At 31.3% G+C, this 23646-nt stretch overlaps 2 protein-coding genes across 2 annotated transcripts; both read left to right on the top strand.

Annotated features, from left to right (window-relative positions):
* On the top strand, positions 13268-14287 carry LOC109333375 (uncharacterized mitochondrial protein AtMg00810-like). Its single transcript, XM_019568879.1, has 3 exons — positions 13268-13508; positions 13634-14130; positions 14216-14287. The coding sequence occupies exons 1-3, from the start codon at positions 13268-13270 to the stop codon at positions 14285-14287; spliced, it is 810 nt and encodes a 269-aa protein (XP_019424424.1).
* Positions 20042-20542, top strand: LOC109343072 (glutaredoxin-C9-like). The gene has a single exon (XM_019581204.1). It carries the CDS (start codon positions 20075-20077, stop codon positions 20465-20467), a length of 393 nt encoding a protein of 130 aa, XP_019436749.1. The 5' UTR covers positions 20042-20074; the 3' UTR covers positions 20468-20542.

Here is a 23646-nt window from a genome sequence, read left to right as displayed (position 1 = left end):
TTGGAATTTCAGTTGATATAATTCTATCAATCTCCTTGAGAGATATGTATTTATTAGTTGAATGTAAGAGTGAAAGCAAATGTACATTTGTTTAATACCTGAAATTCAATTGGGTACATGTCACATGAAAATAATAAAAGATCAAGTAGTGGATATATTTAAAAATACACTGTATAATTAAAGAATTCAATAATAGTATAGGTATATTAAAATAGAGACTTATTCCATGTACTTTACTGAAGACATGTTTCTTCCTAAAATCTTGTAGTAATTCTTGAAACTTTATTATAAACACCACGAGATAATATCTAGATGATCATGTGGCTTCAAACTCATGGAGTTAAGTAATCTTATCATTTTTTGGCTAATAAGATTACATGTCACACTCTGATCGTCAGAAATAAATCAGGGAATCCAAGAAATACATATTTACATGCATCACAAATGTGCTTGCAAAAAATGAAGAAAGGAATGAAAATATTTTGAAAAGATTCACACCATAAATGTGGTTGCTATAAATGAAAAGTTGGCTTCTAATAAAGAGTAAATTGTTTATTTCGGTCCTTTAAAAATTTTGTGTTTATCATTTTGATCTCTCGATATTTAGAATATCCAAAATGATCTCCATACAAATTAAATGTGGGTCAAACTAGTATTTTTAGTGTTTTTTATGAGCTTTGGCTAGGGGTGAACATATGTCAGATTGTACCATGTAAGACTTGTCCCTTACCCGATCATAAATGTTGGTTGAATTATTTTTTGAACTCAACCCTAGACCTGTAACTAACTCAACCCCAAAATGTCCATTCAACCTTTAAACCTGAATCTTACCCTAGACTCAATTAAAAATAATGCATGCAATTTTTAGATAAAGTTTTTACAATATTATTTTTTATTATGGATATATAATTTAACATATTTTGAATTATTAATTTTTTTTCATAAAATATAGTACAGTCGAAACTGTATAAAGACTAAATTGAATATCCACCCACCAATAATTGAAAACTGGCTTTAAAACGTGTAGAGGAACTTTTGCCGAAAAGTTAAGTAACAAATGTTTTTGTTTGAGTATCTAGTTTTGATTTCGTATTCCTAGCAATGTATAATTACATAATAGACACACCAAAATTCTTTTAAGTTGAACTTTTTCTAAAAAAACTGAAGAAAGAAAGAAAAGAAAAGAAACGAGGCCTCTGTGTCTGTTAAACCCTCACACACAGCTGAGCTCACAATATACAATATAAGATAAAATGTTTGACTTTTTCAATGTTGTATGAATGTGTTTGCTTTGACTGTATGTGCTCCGTAGAAAAGGTTCTTTAAGTTATATACGAAATCAACTTTAGTTTCACACAAACCTAAAAAAATTCAACATGTAAACATTACATTTCTTCCCCTTTGCATGATCCCAAAAAAAACAATTCATTATAAATATGCCAAAAAGTAAAGACTAAGTATTCCACAAATGTTGTATATGATAAAATAATGAACATGCCCGCATATATATATATATATATATATATATTATATGAATAGAGATCCGTTTACACTCAAATTAATTTATATTAGTTATACTAAATTTTAGTCATTGATTTCCTTAAATATAACAGATCATAAGGTTGGGTAAAATAAGTGATGAGAAACAAAAATCTTAAATAACTTTGAAGTTTCACTCACTTAGTTTATTGAATTTAAAAAAAATCAATGATTAAAGTGGAGTACAACTAATATAATTTAAATTGACTGTAAACAAATTCCTCCTCTATATATATATATATAATAACCTTAGATGTTCACCCATCTTGAAGTATAATTTGCACATGACATTGTATTTCTAGTTAGTGTAAGGGTTTGGTTACTGGGTAGTACTAGAGATTCTACTTATATATGTTAATTTGTATTTTTACATTTTTTTGAACAATTGAAACACTTTATTTTCTTTCAATAGTGATAAAACAGTATACTAGTGAGTAATATTTTATATATCTTCCTCTCAAACCCATTATATGGGAGACTTATACATTGTTCCATCGTAGTTATAAAATATACATCTTAATTTGAACTATAAATCCTGTTTATTTTGGTGTTGGATGATGGGATGTACACAATTTCTAGATTGTACAAAAATCAAATAAATCAATCTGTCTGCTTCATGATCCAAGTCAAACTGGACATAGCCACATCAGAACTAGTGCCTAGTGCTTTTGGCGAATGCAGTAATCAACACAAACTTTTTGCATCATCAATTAATGTTTAATGTCCAAATTAAATCCCTGAGTTATTTTTCTCTCCCAACCTATAGTTCTTGAACTGTGCATTTTCAGTCCTCTAATTATTTCCTGTCCTTGACGAAAATATATGGTCAACAAATATAGCTTTAAGTCCATGATGAAATTGATAACCTCATTATATTATATATATATATATATGTTCACCTCCAAATGTTATATAAGAGGTAAGAAATTCTCGAGGCATTAGTAGTACTGCAAATTTAGCATGCAAATGTGCCAGCTTTTGCTTTTGGGTCAGTCAGCAGCGCAACATGCAGAAGAAACCAATAGCAACAGCTATGGTGTTACAGTAATCTCCTCTTTGAAATTATGATCCGGTTTTTCTTTCTTCAAAGGACGCGTGACCCTCTTCACTATCGTACTATTACGTACATAAATATATTATTATTCATATTGAGCCCAACATCCCGACATCAAATCCTGAAAAGGCCGTGTTCTCTGATCAAAGCAGATCAAACAACCCAAAGAACAACACTAATCTTCTGATAGTGATCAAGAAATCCTCTAAAAAATTATCTGATAGTATAGTTATTAATATTCATATGAACGTTAAATCTTTCTCGTAAAATAAACAGAATGAAATCTACTGCATACAGATTGCTTAAAGTAGTGTGCCTCATTTTAAAATGATATAAATAAAGAATTATCACTAATACATTTATAAAATCGTTTCAAATGTGCTTTCAAATCTCCTTAAAAAGGTAACAGACAAAGTAATTTTTCTTAATCAGTCTCCTTTTATTAAAGCGAGACAAATGCTGGATGGGGAGTTAATCTAAAATGAGTAAATTGATGATGCTAAGAGAAGAAAGAATGAACATGTGAAGTTAAAATTTGATTTTGAAAGTGTTAGAGTTTTTTTAAATCATATGATGTGTAGCCTGTACTTTTGTAAAAAGTGGAGAAAATAGATCAGTGTGTTTCGACCGCTTCGTTAAGATGTTAAAATTTTTGGTAAATAGTAGGAAGTAGACAATTAGATGGATTTAGATAATAATAGATGGATGAAAAGTTATTATAAGTTTATTACATTATATTTTAAACTATCAAATTTACCTATATAATCCATCTATTTTTTGGTATCTATTTTAATGAATTTGATGAATGTATATCCAATCTATTATTTTTTAATTCGAAATAAACTAATTAATAATTATTTGAACAAAAAGCGTTTTAAAATTTATTATTTAATAAAGCATTTTTAAAAATAAATTAAAAAACTTTTTTAAAAAATGTTTTTTAAACACTTTTAAAAAGTGATTTTTTTAAGAAATACTTTTTAAGAAATGGTTTTTTAACAAACATTTTTAAAATGTGAATTTGTGAAGTTTTTATCCATAGAAGTTTTTTGAGAAACACTTTTAAGAATATGAAATGGAACATTATATATGATAATAATAATAACAACAAAACGAATAACTGAGAACTTTAATAGATTGTATCTTGTAATAGTTACTGACCATTTATCATAGGTAACTATTACTATTAATTAACAATTGTTTTGGCCACTAATAATGTAACATCTATAGGAATTTTAATAGATTATATATGGTAAATGTTCTTGTGACATAAATTACTAAATTTTAATAAATTAATAAATCCTTGATAGGAATATATGAGAAACAGGTAAAAATATGGATGAGGGGATTGAGGAATAAAATGTCTATATATTGTGGATAAATAATATTAATATAATATGGTGAACAATTCGATTAATTAAGAAGTAATTGCTATTTTGCTAGTAATAAGGTCTGAAAAGATTTTTGCATGTTGAGTTTGCTAAGCAAAGTTGAAGTTGTATATTTTTTTTTGGAAAAAAATATTTTGTTTTTATTAGTTTGGATTGGGTATCCATGAATATCCATTGGATATAATGAATGAATTTCATTCATTGAATTATATCTATTAAAATCTAATAGTTCTAACAGATAAATCTGAATGAATTTAATTTTAATGAATTTTAGATTATAGATAATTTTGGCACATCTAAGCCTCACTAATGAAATTAATATAGAGATGGATGTTAATAGATTCTTCCAAGTTTAGAGTTGAAGTTTTTCCTAGAGATGTACCTTCATTTTTGTCACATGTACTTTCATGTCTGATGGTCTTAATTTTCTTTTGAGTTGTTTGTCTATGCTCAACTTCACAGATTTACACGTTTAGTTTGAAGAAGAAAAATTAAGGAAAAACAAGTTGAGGAAAGAAAAGTTAAGAGGAGAAAATGAGAAGGAAGTGTGGTGAATTTTTAGTTGTTTGATATGGTAGAAAATGAAAAAAAAAATATAATTATAATTATTAAAGAAAATCACATGATAAAAACACAAAAGCATGAGTCCTACTATTTGATTATACTAGTGTGATTTTAGGAATCAAAAAATACCAGACCCATACTTACACAAAAAAATATATATAACATCATGATACTCGCCCCATAGGTATGCGCATAATTATAAATTTATTTTTTATTAAATATTTTATATATTATAATTTTGTACTAATTTAAAATTATATATGTTTAAACGTTAGCTACTATTGTTCTTGTTCTTATGGATCAAGATGATGCTTTCTTTGTTAGTCAAAAATTGATGAATGTCAATCGATTGACAAAGAAATATGAGGATGTAGTGAAACCGTTTATTAGGTTTACCATTGAGGGTGCAAAAAACCCAAATATAATTATATGCGATTGTTTAAAATATTGTTATACAAGGTGAATTATCCAACCGAGTTAAAAGTTCATTTAGTGTGTCATGGAATAGATTGGAATTACACATGTTGCACAAGGTATGGTGAGACAAGAGATGAGGAGATAAAAGATGGTTACACTAATAATATTTTAACAAATGATATCAACACATATGCATATGAGGACGATCGTTCAGAATAAATGGAAAATATGGTCAAAGATAATCTTCTGGATTGTCCTTGGATGTTTGAGCGGTTGATAAGTGATGATAAGAAACCGTTATATGATGATTATGCTAAACTCACAAGATTAAGAGTAGTGTCAAGGTTGAATAAATTGAATCTATCAATGGAAGGACTAGCAAGAGCTTTATGGAGTTACTTACAATTTTGAAAGATATGTCATGAAGGATAATGTGCTCCATTCTCGAACCTATGATGTTAAACAAATGTTATGCTCTATTGACATGAACTACAAGAGGATACATGCATGTCAAAATGATTACATTTTATTTTTGAATAAGTATGTTTCATTAAAGTTATGTCCCAAATATAACGCCTCACAATATAAGAAGGAAGACTTAAATCTAACAAAGATTGTATGGTATTTTCTCATCAAGTCAAGATTTAAGAGCATATTCAGTAATGCAAAAGATGCAAAGCATTTGACATGACATGTTGATCAAAAGATTAAAGATAACAAACTTCGACATCCTGCTGGTTCTCCTCAATGGAAAAAGAATGATCATGACTAGGATAGTTTCACTTAAGAATTAAGAAATCTACGCATTGCCTTCCCTGCTGATGAAATTAACCCACATGATGTTCTAAGTAGATCCCACAACACATGGCCAATGATGTTGATGATATAAAATCTACCTCCTTGGTCATGCATGAAACTCAAGTTTATGATATTATCTATGTCAATTTCTAGTCCTAAACAACCAGGAAATGATATAAACATATGCATAGCTCTATTAATTGAAGACTTGAAGAAAATGTAGGAGACATGTATATAGGTATATGATAGGTATAAGGATGAAAGTTTCAATTTAAGGGCTTTTTTATTTGACACAATCACTAATTTTCTGACATATGGTAATATGTTAGGATATAGTACAAAATGATATCTTGCATGCCCTGTATGTGAAATCGACACATATTTGACGAGGTTAGAACAATATAAGGAGAACGTATTCGTTGGGTAACATATTTTTTCATCTAGATCATCATTATTACTGGTGGAGAAAAACATTCAATGAGAACCATTAAGAATGCCAGACTCCTTTGTCATTGATGGGTGACCACTTATTTCAAAAGTTCAAGAATTTGAGTAATAACTTTGGTTAACCTTTTTTAGGAGAAATATGTACAAGTGGGTGGAAAAAAATGTCAATCTTATTTGAATTTCCATATTGGATAGAGAAAATAGAATTTTGTAAGTTTCTTAATAATGTTGAAGTTCTACAGGGGTTACTATAAAAATATTCGGAACTTTATCTCAATGAAAAATCTAGAGCTAAAAGGTCTTAAGTCTCATGATTGTCATGTACTCATGGAACATTTCTTGCCTGTTGGCATGCGATCTCTTTTACCTAAAAATTGTGAGGCATCATAACTAAACTATGCTTCTTTTTCAAGGCAATTTGTAGCAAAATGATCAACCCTAGGAAATTACTCGCATTGCAAAGAGAAGTTATTGTGACTTGTGTGAGTTTGAGATGTAGTTCTCACCTTATTATTTGACATCATGGTTCATATAAGCATGCATCTTGTTCGAGTGACATAATTACGTGGGCCTTCATATATGAGTTGAATGTACTCGTTTGAGCATTTTATGAAGATATTAAAAGCGTATGTAAAAAACCGATCTAGACTAGGGGTTGTATTGGTTTTGTAATATATTATTGGAGAAGCTCTTGAATTTTGTGATGGATAGCTTGTTGGTGTTGATTTCATAGGCATTCTAAGTCTCGTAATGTCGAAAAAATATTTGGTGAATAGATTACTAGAAAAAAAATATTTGGTGAATAGATTACTAGAAAAAAAATATTATTTATATAAAGGACATAATTGGAGCAATCATACTTATTTGTTTTACACAATATCGATAGGTTGAATCATGTGTTGAAAGACATAAGGACATGCTTACTAGTTTTAACCCAAGTAAGAATAAAAATTGGATTTCTAGAGAGCATAATCAATGTTTTATAAAATGGTTAAGAAATCACAATGTTGAGAAGTTGAAAATAAGCATACATTTTGTTTCTGAAATATTGAGATGGTTAGCCAATGGTCCAAGTATTCATGTCTTATCTTACATTGGTTATCTAATTAATGAGTTCACATTTTATACGAAAAACAAGATGGTCAAAGTGTTGTGCAAAATAGTGGTGTGACTATTATCTCTCAAACTATGCATATGTCAAGCAACAAAGATAAAAACCCTATATACACGAGCATGTCATACTTTGGGGTCATTGAACATATATGTGTATTAGATTACATAATATTCCACGTGTTGGTTTTTAAGTTGTATGTGGGTTGATAATAACAATGACTTTCAGGTTTGAGTTAGGGTTTATGTAGGTCGATCTTAATATGTCAAGATATAAAGATAAGCTTTTTATTCTAGCATCTCAAGCTCAATATGTATTCTATGTCAATGGCCCAACTGGTGTGAAATGATCCATTGTTCTTTTGAATAACAAAATAATCATCAATAATATTCATGGCCAAGACAACAATGATATTGAAAATGAAGATGATCATTTCTTTGGGACATCACAATGGTGTGAGAGCAATCCAACTATAGATTATGATTTACATAGAAGATTTGATCATGATGAGGGAATTTGAGTGAATCCATATTTTCTTCCAAGAAGGATAATACAAGTCTCAATAGAATAAAAAAAAGGAAAAAATGCTTAAACATGTGTTATTGGATGTCTCTATAACTTTATCTTAATTTGTTTGTTTTTAATTAAAGTGTCATTGTGCTAAGTGGAAAATTGGTCTATGGAATACTAAACAGGTGCTACAAACAAGTATAAAGGGGTTATTTGCTACAAACAAGTATAAAGGGGTTATTAAATCCAGAAAGACTTGCTAGATATTAGTCTTTCAACCAATAATCGTTATTCTAAGTTGCTTTCAAAAGGGTTTTTGTTGATTGTTTAATTACATTACTATTTCATTAAATTATTTAGATGAAAGATGTTGGGATTGAAATTTCTAATCACTATCCATATACACACAACTCAACAACACTAACTCATTTAGCAGTGATTCTTCCACATAAGAGACCTCAATGGTATTAAAAACTAATGTCTTAGTCAACTTTATAGCTCTTGTAATAAAACTCTATGTGTAATAACTTCATACACAAGATGAAGATTTATGACTCATAAAGACATACATACCTACCTGTCTAATATTCTATGCATGTGAAATTGAGTTTTAATGCAACACCTCAAATTTACTAATCGTCAATGTCTTATTCATATTAATAGCTTATCAAAATAACTATATGTGTAGTAACTATATTAACAAGATGAATATATTTGAACCGTTAAACAAACATCTATATCTAGTAGTCTATGTTAACAAGTTCAAGAGTTATTTAATTATTGAATTAGCTCTATGTCTAGCAACCAAAAGAACAATATGCATGAGTTGATAAGTTGAGAAAAATCTATGTTTGACAATTAAACCAAATTGATGAGTTGAATAAAGTTAGAACTACAATAATTTCTTCAATACTTTTGTTCATAATTTATACAAAAAGGTGATCAAACTTAGAGAGTAAGCATTAAGCACATACACAACTCATAAGGAAAGTAAAAAATTGAATCAATATGCATAAATCAAGCTCATATTATATTCAACTCAAACAACAAGGATATTGGCTACTCATACTTATGGTAACTAAATACTTGTACAAGAAAGAGAGAATATAACTCATGGGTGAGAAATGACCACTTCAATGAGCATGAATTAGCTCCTCTAGCACTTACTTCTTGCTTCTACACCTCTAATGGAGCACAACTAGCTTAAAAACTAAGAAACCATTGAAGTGCCTCAAATATGACTCTTGCGCTGAGTGCACTATTTCATATAATCAGGTTTGACATTTCAACTAACCAAGTTGCACTTAGCATAACTTCTGCACTTAGTGTGGATACTTGTTGCACTGAGCGTGGAGAGACCACTAAGCGCATCCTGGGCAGAGATGCTTTGTCAAATTTCGTAATTGTTTTTGTTAGGCGCAGGATTGCGCTAAGCACGGGTTGCTTCTTCCGCTGAATGTGGAACTGATGTTTAGTGCAGATATCAGAGCCTATATGATTCATTGGGCATGGCTCCTGCAGTGAGTATAAGTGGTTTTTGTTCACAAACTTAGTTAATTTTTAGTTTTCCTCCAGTTTTGGCCTGGACACACTCAAATATGATATTTCACAATTTAGCAAGTATTTACCACTTATGAGCAATTAGCCAACAAATTGGACTAAGTAAAGAATCAAAGTGCCACAAAATTGATGATTAGTTTATGATATTTTGTCACTTAACACTCATCCAAAACATTGACTAGTAAATAGTACATAATGTACTTAGTATTTTTGTATTGATATATAATTAATATAATAATTTTAGATTTATATTTGTTGTTGGTATATTATATGTGTGATGTTGGATGTATTTCATTTAAATGCATGTATACAATACCATTTAATATAACAACTAATGCATTAACATTACTACTATTATGTCAGACACTGTTATGTGAGCTTCAATACTGTGGAATCTAATTCTACATTCTACTCTGCTCGTATAAACAATGTTCGAAAATAGTAGGAATGGTGAAAATGAATTGATATTATTTTATTCATTATTGGTCGTGATTGTCTCCTGGAATGTTGAAAATTCCATGCTTTTAGTTTTCTTTCCTTTCTTGCATTGGGCTTTGCCTTTCAGGCCCATTTTTCTTTCTTTCCTTTTATTTATGTTTCACACAGTTTTGTTAGTTAGTTAGTTTTTCCCCTTTAGGAAACTTTTGTATATTAAGGGTTCTTGCTCAAATCATTCAATCAAGTTTTTACATTCATTTCAATACAAAAGGTTATTCAGTTTATGATGCTCTCTATCTTGTTTTTCTCTCTCTATGATACCTCTTCACTAAGATGGTATCAGAACAATTGCTCTGATTCGTCTTCCTCATCCTCTCTCCTTCTTCTTCTTCTTCACACTTTTATCATTCTCCTCTGGTTCTTCATGAACAAAGGCTCAAATATTGAAAACCCATGGCAAATCAAAACACTTCCGTTGACCCTCACAACAACCCTTACTACCTATAACCAAATGAGAACCTTGCCCTTGTTCTAGTCACACCTCCCTTGAATGGGAAGAATTACCATTCTTGGGAACGTGCTATGAGACTTGCTCTGGAGTCAAAATTTAAACTCGAGTTCATTGATGGATGCTTGCCTCGCCCACCTCGAGATGACACAATGTATGGAGCATGGAGCAGTTGCAACACAATGATACTTTCTTGGCTGCAACATTCAGTGGAGCTAGGAATTATTACGTCAATTTTATGGATGAACAATGTTGTTGATGTATGGAAAGATGTGCAAGAAAGGTACTCACAAGGTGACATGTTTAGAATTGTTGAATTATAAAGATAATTTTATCATCTAAGCCAAGGAAATCAATCAATATCTGACTACTTCACTGAATCAAAGACATTGTGGGAAGAAATAGAAAATTTTAGACCATTAAGAGACTGCAAATGTGATATACCATGCTCATGTGGAACAATCGAAGATGTGAAGACATATAAAGAACAAGATTATGTTATTCAGTTCTTGTAAGACTTGAATGATCAGTATGATGGTGTTAGATCATAAATAATGTTGCTAGATCCATTTCCTACTATTAGTAAGGCATTATCTTTGCTCATACAGCAAGAGGGACAATTTGATTCTTCTGTTGGACCATCTTTAGGAATTGAGCCACACATCCTCTCTGTGAATTCACAACAAGATTATCCAAGCAGAAACAATAATAACTCAAGTTTTTTAGGAAGGAGAGGATTTGGTTCTAGAGGAAGAAATGGCAGATTTGGAAGTAGAGGCAGAGGAGGAGGCCAAGGAAAAAAAATTTGTACTTATTGTGAAAGAAACAATCATACAATAGAGACATGTTTTGTAAATATGGATATCCACCAGGATACCAATCCAACAATCAGCCCAATAAAGTGATCAATAACACACTAAGTTTTCCCCTTGATGATCCACCTGAAGATATAACACACAGACAGATATCATAGATGAATACTAAAGGCTTCACATATGAGCAAGTATAAGACATTCTAGATCTTTTGAATCAAAACGAGGCATAATCTATTCACAACATCAATTATATTGTCAACATAAATCCATCTTCAGGTAAATTTTATTCTCAGTGGCTTCTTGACACATGAGCCACTGATCATATCACTTATGATGTGAAGAATTTTATCAACCAAAGGACAATTTCCCCTATTATGATCACCTTACCCAATTGTGACAAAGTTTCCACAATTATTTGTGGTACCATCAAACTCAGTCACACTCTTACACTCTATGATGTTCTCTTTGTACCACAATTTCAAGTTTATTTGATTTTAGTTTATAAACTCATTACTAGCCTTCACTGATCTAATTTTTTCTCAAAACCAATGTCTCATTATGCAGAACAATTCCAACAAGAAGATTGGTTCAACTAGGATGCATCAGGTTTTATATGTGGTTAATCTACAACAAAACTATCATTTTCTATCAAATTCTTGTACTTTTCAAACTAGTGTTAACATAATTAGTGAACAATGTTTGTGGTACATAAGGTTTGGACATGTTTCAAAATTTGTAATGATATTGCTTGCTAAACATTTTCCCTGTATGACCATTACAAACAATTTTGCTTCCCTTGTGATATATGTCATATGTCTAAGCAAAGGAAACTTCCCTTTCCCTTTAGTACAAGTCATACTAATCAACCTTTTGATATTCTTCATTTGGACATATGGGGTCCTTATTCTGTTTCATCCATATTTGGCCATAGGTACTTCCTAACCTTAGTTGATGACAAAAGTAGATTTACTTGCATTATCCTCATGAAATCTAAATCTGAAACTAGACAGCATCTCATAAACTTCCTATCCTACATTGAAACACAATTTATTACCAAGCTCAAATGTTTAAGAAGTGACAATGACATAAAATTATTAATGCATGACTTTCTTGCATCTAAAGGTATAATTCACCAAAGAACATGCATAGAAACTCCACAACAAAATGGTGTTGTTGAAAGAAAACACCAACACATTTTAAATGTGGCTAGGTCCCTCTTCCTTCAATCCCAACTAACACTAAATTTTTGGAACTTTGTTGTCCAACATGTCACACATATCATCAACAGATTGCCTACTCCAATACTACAAAATAGCAGCCCTTATCAGTCCTTATACAATACTTTACCCTCTATCTCCCATCTTAAGGTTTTTGGGTGTCTAACCTTTGCCAATATCATCAACTCCCACATGACTAAATTTGATCCAAGAGCCAGAAAAGCTGTTTTTCTTGGTTGTCAAGAAGGCACAAAAGGCTATATGCTTTATGACCTAAAATCCCATGATTTGTTTTCTCTCCAGGGATGTCTATTTCTATGAACAATCATTTCCCTTTAAAGACATTACAAACTCACAAACCACCAACAATCAGACTCAACCCTCACATACATCCCAAATCCTTTTTCTAAACAGTACCAACCCCTTACCTGAACCAGATATCCCAACCCACAATCTTATACAAACATCTTCTCCTAATTTAGATAACAACCCTCCTACTAGACAGTCCACCAGAAACATAAGACCACCACTTCATTTGCAGGATTACCACTGTGACATTACTGCAAACATCTCTACTCAATCATCTTCAGATACTCTATATCCATTATCCTCTGTTCTTTCTTACTCACATTGTTCTCCCCAATATAAACATTTCAGCTTTTCCATATCAACCATTCAAGAACCTTCTACTTTTCACCAAGCTTCAAAAATTCCTTGTTGGCAAGAAGCAGTGGACAAGGAACTCCAAGCCTTGAAATTCAATGATACTTGATTCCTCACTGAACTCCCTCAAGATAAACACCCAATTGGTTGCAAATGGGTGTACAAAACCAAATATAATGTTGATGGCACATTGGAAAGGCACAAAGTAAAGCTAGTGGCAAAGGGTTACACTCAAATGGAAGGTATTGACTATTTCAACACTTTTTCTCATGTTGTCAAGATCACTACTGTTAGGGTAGTCTTGGCTGTGGTAGCAGCCAAATCCTGGATCATAGAACAACTGGACATCAACAATGCATTCCTACATGAAGATTTACATGAAGAGGTGTACATAAAGCCACCCCCTGGACTGATCCTGCCTAATCCAAACTTGGTCTGCAAACTGAACAAATCCCTCTATGGGCTTAACCAAGCCAGTAGGAAATGGCATAATACCCTATCCTCCAAACTTTTGTCTTTGGGTTTCTCTCATTCACAAGCTGATCAGACATTGTTCACTAAAGGTTCTCCACATTCATTCACCATAATCCTTTGTATGTAGATGACTTGGTTCTAACTGGCAACAACTTGAAAGAAATTCAACTTGTCAAGACCACTCTGCATCAATCATTCCAAATCAAATATCTAGGCACATTAAGATATTTTTTGGGTTTAGAGGTTGCAAGATCCAAACAAGGCATCCCTCTCAACCAAAGGAAATATACTCTATCTATGCTTGAAGAATCAGGGTGTTTAGCATCTAAACCTGCCGAAAACCCCTTTGATCCTTCAATCAAACTGCAATTAGATCAAGGCTCTCCATTCAAAGATCCATCCTGCTACAGAAGACTTGTAAGGAAATTGATATATCTTACAATATCAAGGTCTGGCATTTCGTATGCAGTCCAACAATTAAGTCTCTTCATGGCCAAGCCCATGGAATCTCACTACAATGCTGCCATGCGTATTCTTCGTTACCTCAAATCAACACCAGCACAAGGTCTCCTTTTCTCATCTAACAATGACCTCATACTCACAGGCTTTGTTGATTTAGATTGGGCATGTTGCCTAGACATACGCAAATCTCTCACAGTTTATTGTATTTTCCTTATGACTTCTCTAATCTCATGGAAAACCAAAAAAGCAAAACACTGTTAGTCGTTCCTCCACCGAAGCTGAATACAGAGCTTTAAGAAGTCTTGTCACTAAACTTTAATGGTTGAAGTATTTGTTTGATAATCTTCAACTCCCTCTTCATAAGCCAACTTCGATCTACTGTGACAATCGATCAACTATATATTTGGCTCATAATCATGTATTCCATGAAAGAACGAAACATATAGAGATAGATTGTCACGTGGTTAGAGAAAAGATCAAACAAGGCCTCATTAATCTTCTTCCCATCTCTTCTTCTCAACAATTGGTTGGTGTCTTTACAAAACCACATCATTCTTCTTCCTTCCATGGTTTCTTATCCAAGTTGGGGCTTCTGGATATCCATCGCCCAACTTCAGGGGGGATGAAAAGGAATTGATCAACATTGCATTCATTATTGGTCGTGATTGTCTCTTGGAATGTTGGAAATTCCATGCTTTTAGTTTTCTTTCTTTTTTGCATTGGGTTTTGCCTTTCAGGCCCATTTTCCTTTCTTTCCTTTTATTTCTGTTTCACACAGTTTTGTTAGTTAGTTTTTCCCCTTTTAGAAACTTTTGTATATTAAGGGTTCTTGCTCAAATTATGCAATCAAGTTTTTACATTCATTTCAATACAAAAGTTTATTAAGTTTATGATGCTCTCTCTCTCTTGTTCTTCTCTCTCTATGGTATCTCTTCAGAGAAATGGTAGAGGTGATATATGCATGCAAATATTATTGTAATGGAAGAGAGGGAAAATGATGACATGTTACATGTCCGTACCATATATCGTTGCATATGGTATAAGGAATTATGTGTTTAATAATGTGATCATCACATCAAGGAGATGGGTGAGTACTGTACTGTATAAATGCATATCATGCCATGCGGATTTCAAAGAAAAACCGTTTGGCCTAATTGGGAGGTATCTTCTTTGTTCTTTGGTCTTTTAACTGTTCGATGCAAAGGCTGCAGAATGACCTCATATGATTTTTACCTTTTTAGTAATAAATAAAGGAGTTTTATAGTGAACATTATCAATCCAACTTGGCAAAAGGGAAATTCGGAACCCACAAGAAAAACAAGGAAAGGTAAAAGAGGACCATTGCTAGCTACAAAGTTAAAATATTAAAACCTCTCTACATATATAAATGTTTTACTGCGGCTATTATTTTTATAGAATTATGCCCTGCTATATGAATTAAAGTGTTGTAAAATGCTTGGCTTTGGCCAGTGTGCAAATAAGAATATAATGTCATTAAGGAATTAATGATTTGGAGTTTATTATATCTAAGGAAACATTTAAACCTTTCTTATGGGTCAAGGTTAGGCCGTGCAATAGATTTTTCAACATCCTCTTAATTACTTAAAAGTAAGGTGGGGATTACATCAATTTTAGGAATGATGTGTGGTTTGGAGGATCTAGCTTGACGGGTTTTACTTCGGATATATATATATATATATATATATATATATATATATACACACGTATATATGTGTATGCATATTTATATATAAGAGGTTGTTTAGGACGGTGATAACGATACGTTAAATTTGTTGTCTGATGACTCGAATCCATAATGTAATGAAAATTTGGTAATTTAAGATAGAGATAATTTCTAAAATATTTCCTTATAATATTCCGTTGATTATGAAATATTTCATTATCTCTCCCCATGCAAAAAACAAGTCTACGAGTTTGATTCGAGGTGTTGTACAAAGATAAAGCATTGAAGATGTATTAGAGATCACACTATATTGAATTTCTTGAAGTTTAATCAAAGAACCAAACATCAAGGATGTCTCTAATTGATCTATTAATTTTGAACACTATAAATAGTGAAAACTATTAAAGAGTTAGAAAAAGAGTTATTGATCTAAAAAATGAGAAAAGGAACGCGAGATACAACCATTAATATTTTGAATAGAAAATAGGGCTAACTCTTCATTCTTTACGTATTTACTCTTAAATCATTCACAGGACAAATTTGTAAGGTGTCGAAAGATGGTCTATCTAAAAATAAATTTTTAACGAGTTTGAGAGACTTGATCAACAAATAACATTTGTATAAAGTTTGAAAAGGCTAAGTATCAAAGAATATTTAACATGTGGGATTCGTAAAAAACAATGCTTCAAACATTGAGTCTAGAGAGACTTTGTTATTAAAGAACACTCGTATGCATCTAGAGAGGCTCTGTTTACTTGGTAGAGTAATGAAAGGCTATGATGAAAATAATACTTATTTGAATATGGAGAGACTAGGTTGAAAATAACACTCATGATCATGAGTATGAAGAGGCTATGTTGAAAATAAATTATAGATTCCTGGAGAGTTGTTGTTAACTTATTAAAAAAATAAATCTGATTTATCATAGTAAAATTGGGCTATAAAATGAAGAGATATGGAACACGAAAATAAGGAATAAAAAAGAGCAATAATATTATACTGAAGTTGTTAGTTTAAAATTTTCAATCATGTAGTAGAACATCATATCATAGAGATCGACAACTATAAACAACTGAACTATTTCAATCTAGAAATGACATATCTCTTAAGGGTAGTGCTGTGAATATCTTAAAATGAGTGACCTAGTCCCGATTTAACCAAGCAACAACATCACATATATTTCCTAAAACTATAATCATTGATTAACACAAATTAAACCCCTATTTATGCATATCTTGCCTATTTCACATTACTCAAGACCTAAACACAATTGATCAAATTTCATTAACAAATTCTCTTATATTATTGTCTTTTTTTTATATTATATTTTGTTTTCTATCTTCTATTCGATTGCTTGCTCCCGGCGATGCCACTAGAACAACAATTGTAGTGCAACTGGCTCACATAAAAGAAGGAAACACTACCCGACTATGAGGTTCTAGAACCCAAGAGCCTATGTTAAGCAAGTGATCCATGGTTGTCGATCAGAACATGCATAGTTAAACAACTATCCATGGCTTGATCGGGTCTCGCACCACGACTATGGACTGGGACGACGTTGACACATTGGTGAGTTCGTTTCTGGACTTTTAGGGTTATTTATTGTGTTCAAATAGAAGACTATGTCTATATATGTATATGTATTTTGAATACCTAATTGGGCCAGAGTAATTACAAGAGCTCCTAATTAAACCTTCTAATAATACATTGGTAATCGCTCAACATTTTTAAGGATATGGGCACAATTGGCCAATCATTGCTAGCAAATCCTTGTATTTTGTCTCTCTTTGTTCTTAATTTTCTTCTCTTTTATTTGATTTCTTCTTCCAAACGCTTTATAAGTATGTTTTAAATACTTTGTCGCACGGGTTGAATTATATATGTTTGCAATAAATTTTACAATGGCGTTGCTGACAAATTTTCACAATTGTAATAAACGAAGCATAATTGTAATCATAATTTGAAGTATTAATAGATAGTACAAGAATTCTTTCCATGAAATATGGATAATTGGACTTACATATTATTGAAGAACAAAACTATCACATTTTATATATTTTACACATTTAACACAAATGTTTTATTAGTTTATTAATTAGTTTGTTTAGGTAAGTTTGTTATATATTCATGTACTATAAATAAGGTCTTATGCTTTGATCAAATAATGAGAAAATTTCACAATATTCACTTTATGCTTCCGCATTTTTTTTCGCAATATAATATTAGAGTCTTCATCCGGAAGGCTTTGATCATCGCTGCGCATTCTCTAAAAATTATCGTCTTTCTCTTCCATCATTATGCATCAACCATCAAACTAAGAAGAAGTCGGAGTTTGGAGTACAAATGCAAATCAAATCACCAACAATCTATCTTCCATCAAGTTGTTTTGGCTTCTTTATCTATACCAATCATCTTCTAATACTGTTCGTGAGTTCCAATTACAAATATATACATTTCGTCCACTATATGGTGATAAGATGTGATCGTGAGATGGAGGAAAATTTGTGGTTTCCATGGAAATTGAGATTCCAAGTCTTGAAGGGTGATGATCAAGAAGCTTACACGAGAATGGTAAACAAAACAAGAAGAGAAAGAAGAAGATCACAATTCTACACCTCCAAAGATATATTTACATCATTCTAGTGCTGATGGTTTCTATGATGTCGAAGCCATTCGCCGCAAGAAGATCTACATAGAGAAACTTGGTAACCGCAGGCCAAACATCACCATATGCTTCAAAAACAACAAGAACAAAATCAACAACAACAACAAGATCAACAACAACAACAACAAGATCAACAACAACAACAAGATCATCAACAACAACATCAACAAGATCAACAACAACATCAACAAGATCAACAACAACAACAAGATCAATAACAACAACAAGATCAAATGATTGAGAAAATCCAATCACGTTAGAGTTGAGATTCCGATTCATTACATTGTCACAATATTAAATCGAATTATCAAGCTGGAGTCATTGTCATTTACCCTCAAGCTTGAAGGGGGCTATTGAAGAACAAAACTATCACATTTTACACATTTTACATATTTTACACATTTAACACAAATGTTTTATTAGTTTATTAATTAGTTTGTTTAGGTAAGTTTGTTACATATTCATGTACTACAAATAAGGTCTTATGCCTTGATCAAATAATAAGAAAATTTCACAATATTCACTTTATACATATCTTTTGGAATGAGGCTCATCTCTTTTCTGAGATCTTGGATCTATTATTAAAATTATATGGAAGACTCTAATTCCTTAAAAAATAGTTGTCTTATATGTTGGATTTTATTGACCATATTCTCTTCAAAAACCAACCTGTTTAGGCGTGGTGTTTTATGTGATGCTTGCTGCGTTTTATGTTCCCTGCAGAGTGAAGAGGATGTAAATCATCTTTTTGTTTTTTACACCTTTGCGTTCTCATTTGGCAATAAATTTTTTGGTTGATTGGATGTTTCTATTTGTTTCCTGATACGCCAATAACTCTTTTTTCTGTCTTATGGGTAGAACACAAAATGGGATGCTGCTGTCTGCATGTTGTGATTTGGTCATTGGGGCTACTTATAAATGATGTTATTCTGATAGAGTATGTGATGCAATAATATGATTGTGGTGACTCTGTAACTTATCATATGATAATTGTGGTGTAACACCAAATTATAATGATGTAATTGTATTAGGTCATAGCACAACCATATCAAATCATCGTAACCACATTAGACCATTGTAATTGTGCCATACTACATCAGACTATATTTATATTGTATTAAATTGAATCAAATTTAAAATATTTTTTTATACAACAAAAAATTAACACAACAATAGGCACAATCTGTATTGTAACGGATACAATTGCTATAACTGTAACCATGATTCCAATTACGATCATAACCTCAATTTAAAATATTAATACAATCTTAATTAATATTATTGATTTCTTAGATTTGGTGAGGTATTGGGGAAGAAGAAATACAAACGAAAGCTAATTAGGAATTTTATTTTTTATCTTTAAGACTCATAAGATACCTTATAAAAAGAGGAGGGATAAGAAGGAAATGAGAAAATATCATACCACACTCCTATAAGAGTTTAAATCTGAATATCACAATTAATAGTCCACAATTTAACCTCAATTTATTATACATTGTTATTATAATGATATTGTCAAGCTTATTATCCTAAAAAGAAACATTTTTGATAAACTTATCCGTCCTACAACTCTATTTAAAGTACTGGCTTCTGTTTTTGGACTGAGTCATCACACTCTATAGTTGACTCATCAATCTAATCCAAAATTTACTCCTAATTAAGTCTCAGCTTCACAATATAAATTCACCCACTTCTCACATATCACCTCATATTCTTTATTCACATTTCTCTCTTTCTCTCTCAAGTAACAAGTAACAATGCAGGTTATGAAACCAACCATGCAAATGGAAGCACCTTCAGCACCATCACCACCACCCAAGAGGCTAGAGATGAGCCCTTACGAGATGGTGCACCAGCTGGCTTCCTCCAACGCCGTGGTTGTCTTCAGCACCACCGACTGCTGCATGTCCACGGTGGCCAAACGCCTTCTCTACAGCCTTGGTGTTGGCCCTGCCGTTGTTGAGCTCGACCAGCACGCCTCCGGCCTCGATATCAAGGCTGCCCTCTACCAGCTCGCAGGCCGCCAACCGTCCGTCCCCGCTGTGTTCATCGGAGGAAACTTCCTTGGTGGGGTTGAGGCCCTCATGGCCAATCATATCAATGGCAGTCTTATTCCACTCCTCAAAGATGCTGGAGCACTGTGGCTCTAAACAAGCTCATATGCTAAGTTATGTTGCTTGAACATAGATAATAAAACATATTAAAAATATCAAATAGATTAATAGGATTATGAAATTGGTATAACAAAGAGTAGCTAGTTAGTATAGGCTAATTAAGAGAGTGATAAAGCTCTTGTTTATGTAATGTCATAGCTTACTAATTTCTTATGGTTAATTTAATTTCAAATTACTTGGTAAGTTTCAGGCATTTTTTGCCACTCTCTTTTGGTATTATATCATTTGTTACTTTTTTACCACAAGAAGCTTCAACTAAGTTTCAGGTATACAATTCTTCCCTTAATTACTTTGGAATATATATACATACAAGACGTTATTTCTATGAATTGAAAATTGTAATAACATTATTTATGATGTTTATCGTTAGAATATTAATCTCTAAATTTTTTTCTAATCGTTTCACAAATAATCTCTTTATGTATCTAAAAATTTAATAAATCTCCATTTGATATACTCTAATTACTAAAGTTTAAGAATCTATATATAAAGTTTTTAACAAATATTTATATATATTATGTAATTAGGAACATACTTTTAATATTAACTATATATATCAGTGTTGTTAGAATCGGACTAAACGGTCGGACCGGTCTGACCGCTGACCGGACTTGAAAACGGCTCTGGTTTGCCATCTTAATCCAATGAGAGTTGAACCGCTTTGAACCGGAAAAAATCCGGTCCGACCATGTTAAACCGGATTAACCCGGGAAGTAAACCGGACGGCTCACTTAAAAATAAAAAGAATGTGACAATGTTCTAATATTTTATTTTACTACAGTCCAACAAAAGATAAAGAGGTATTATTCCAATATAATTATACATAATTATTAATTATATAAAGTTTTACATTTATATATAACTATATATTTATAAATAAAAAATTATTAATTATGTACGAAATCACCCGGTCAGACCGAATAGTTTAACTGTTTAAACCGACCTAATACAGGACCTCTGCCGGTTTGACGTCCGGTTCGGGTTTCACAATGCTGATATATATATATATATATATATCCTATAATTGATCTTAATTTAATAAGAAAATGAAAGTGATAGTAAGAAGCACTGCAAAAAAGTGAGAGTTGAGATAATGAATTAAATTGAAAAATAAAAACACCATTTTTTGAATGCATTGGATATCCATCCAAATGGAAATAATAGATGAATTCGAATTCATGTATTAGTTAATTTATTTATTTGATTATATGTATGTAAATCCATTAGCTCTACTAGATGAATTTGGATGAATTTCTTGGATTTGGAAAATTTTACCACATCCAGTCTCATATAATATTGTAAGTCTTATAATTTTGTGGTAAAATTTTCCTAAGTTTAAGTGTTATATTTATACACTTTGTCATTTCTTCACCCCTCTTAAATTTTATGCTTTATATCATTTTTAATTTCGTATCTGATGGACCATTTTGAAAAACATATATAGTTGCATATTAATTTATTTTCCAAAAAAAGTTATTCAGCATTAACTATATTTTTATAAGGAAAATGTATAATAGAAGGAGCACAGATCATTCACCACATAAAATAAAATTATTGTGAAGATAATAATTTTTGTTTGCCTTTTAAAAATTAGAATATAATATTTGTATATTGACAGTTTAAAAATTTATATACAATCAATATGTTATCCATCATTAATTTATATAACTTTTATTTAAAAGTAAAAATTCTTACATTTTAAATGTATACGCCATTTTCTCTATAAAATAAAAATAAACTACACTTCCGTGTGTGTTAGAAAAACACGCGTGAGAAACTTGTTCGGTCACCGCCACTAGTTAGTTTATATAATTGGCTAGAAAAAGAATAAGGTGGGATTGTAAAGGTGATATATGCATGCAAATATGATTTGACTGAGAGAGAGGACATGTTACATGTTGATTTGTACCAAATATTGTTATATTTGAAATAAGAATATGGTGTGTATAATAATGCGATCATCACATAAGGAGATATATGAGTAGTGTACTGTATATATACATGCAGATCATGCCATGCGGATTTCGAAGAAAAACCGTTTGGCCTAATTGGGGAATGAGGATCTTCTTTGTTCTTTGTTGGTATGTTTTCTGTTGAGGGAAATGCTGCACAATGACCTCATTACAGGAAAAGGAAAAACAAAGGAGGGAAGGAAGGGAAAAGAAGACCATTCAGAGTTATAATTAATGGTGATTACAAAGAAGATAATTATTTTATCCTCATTCATGTATACCATTATTTTTATGTTTGAGGTATTGATAAAATAGCGGGGATAGAAGATATTCCATTTCAAAGTGGTTAAATATTGTTGTTTGTTTTATTGCAATTTTAACTTTAGAAATAATGTGAATTTAATATCTATATATTGCAATATAAAAGTTTGATATTTAAATATTGTTTAACATAGTGTCTGGGTAAAAAACTTTACTGGGAGTGTATTGATATTAATCTGAAATAAAATATATGTAACAAATCAAATTGTCTTTTTAAGATTATATAAAAATATGTCTATTTATATTAAATTGTATTTTCCTTTAATTTTTTTCTTTTAAAAGCCTTGTAAGTTGTAATTTATTACAAAATCAAACACTCTACTTTTAATGTTGAGACCAGATATGTGAGGTGGGAAAACAAAACCTGTCTGTATTGAGTCTTAAGAGAATAGGTTTGTAAACAATATTTGAAGAGGCAAAATGTACAAATAATATTTGCTTAAGTAATGTATTATAAAAGCTTTTAACCTATAGGGAGCTATATTTAATTATTTATGAATACCAAATTAAATATACTTTTTATGTCATCTTTTAAATTTTATTTTATTCCAAAACGAGTTAATCGTCTAGTTTTTGTTTTGTCAAAAACAAATAAGTCTTGTTAAACAGACTTAATATTACTAGTAGCTGTTAATTAAAATATTTTAAAATCAGAAAAATGTGGAAAATTCAACTATCCTCTTGTATTTTATTTCTCATTTTAGCATTGAGATTCTTTATTTTAATATAATAAGGAAAATGTTTTTTTAATTTGGAGAATATCGAGCAAGTAGACTCTGCCATCTGCTTCTATGTTAATATTTTATTAGGGTGAAACTTCACCCTCAACCTCTTTTATTATAAGACCACCTTATGACTCCCAAAGAAACAAAAACATTGTTT

Source organism: Lupinus angustifolius, chromosome LG01 (genome assembly GCF_001865875.1).
Source record: "Lupinus angustifolius cultivar Tanjil chromosome LG01, LupAngTanjil_v1.0, whole genome shotgun sequence".
Classification (NCBI taxonomy): domain Eukaryota; kingdom Viridiplantae; phylum Streptophyta; class Magnoliopsida; order Fabales; family Fabaceae; genus Lupinus; species Lupinus angustifolius.
This window is presented reverse-complemented; position numbering and strand designations above follow the sequence as displayed.

Coding starts and splice junctions, on each gene's coding strand:
- LOC109333375 (XM_019568879.1), top strand. CDS start 13,268: ATGGAAGGTATTGACTATTTCAACACTTTTTCTCATGTTGTCAAGATC. Junction 13,509..13,633: donor CTATGGGCTTAACCAAGCCA/GTAGGAAATGGC, acceptor CTTTGTATGTAG/ATGACTTGGTTCTAACTGGC. Junction 14,131..14,215: donor GCTTTGTTGATTTAGATTGG/GCATGTTGCCTA, acceptor AAACCAAAAAAG/CAAAACACTGTTAGTCGTTC.
- LOC109343072 (XM_019581204.1), top strand. CDS start 20,075: ATGCAGGTTATGAAACCAACCATGCAAATGGAAGCACCTTCAGCACCA.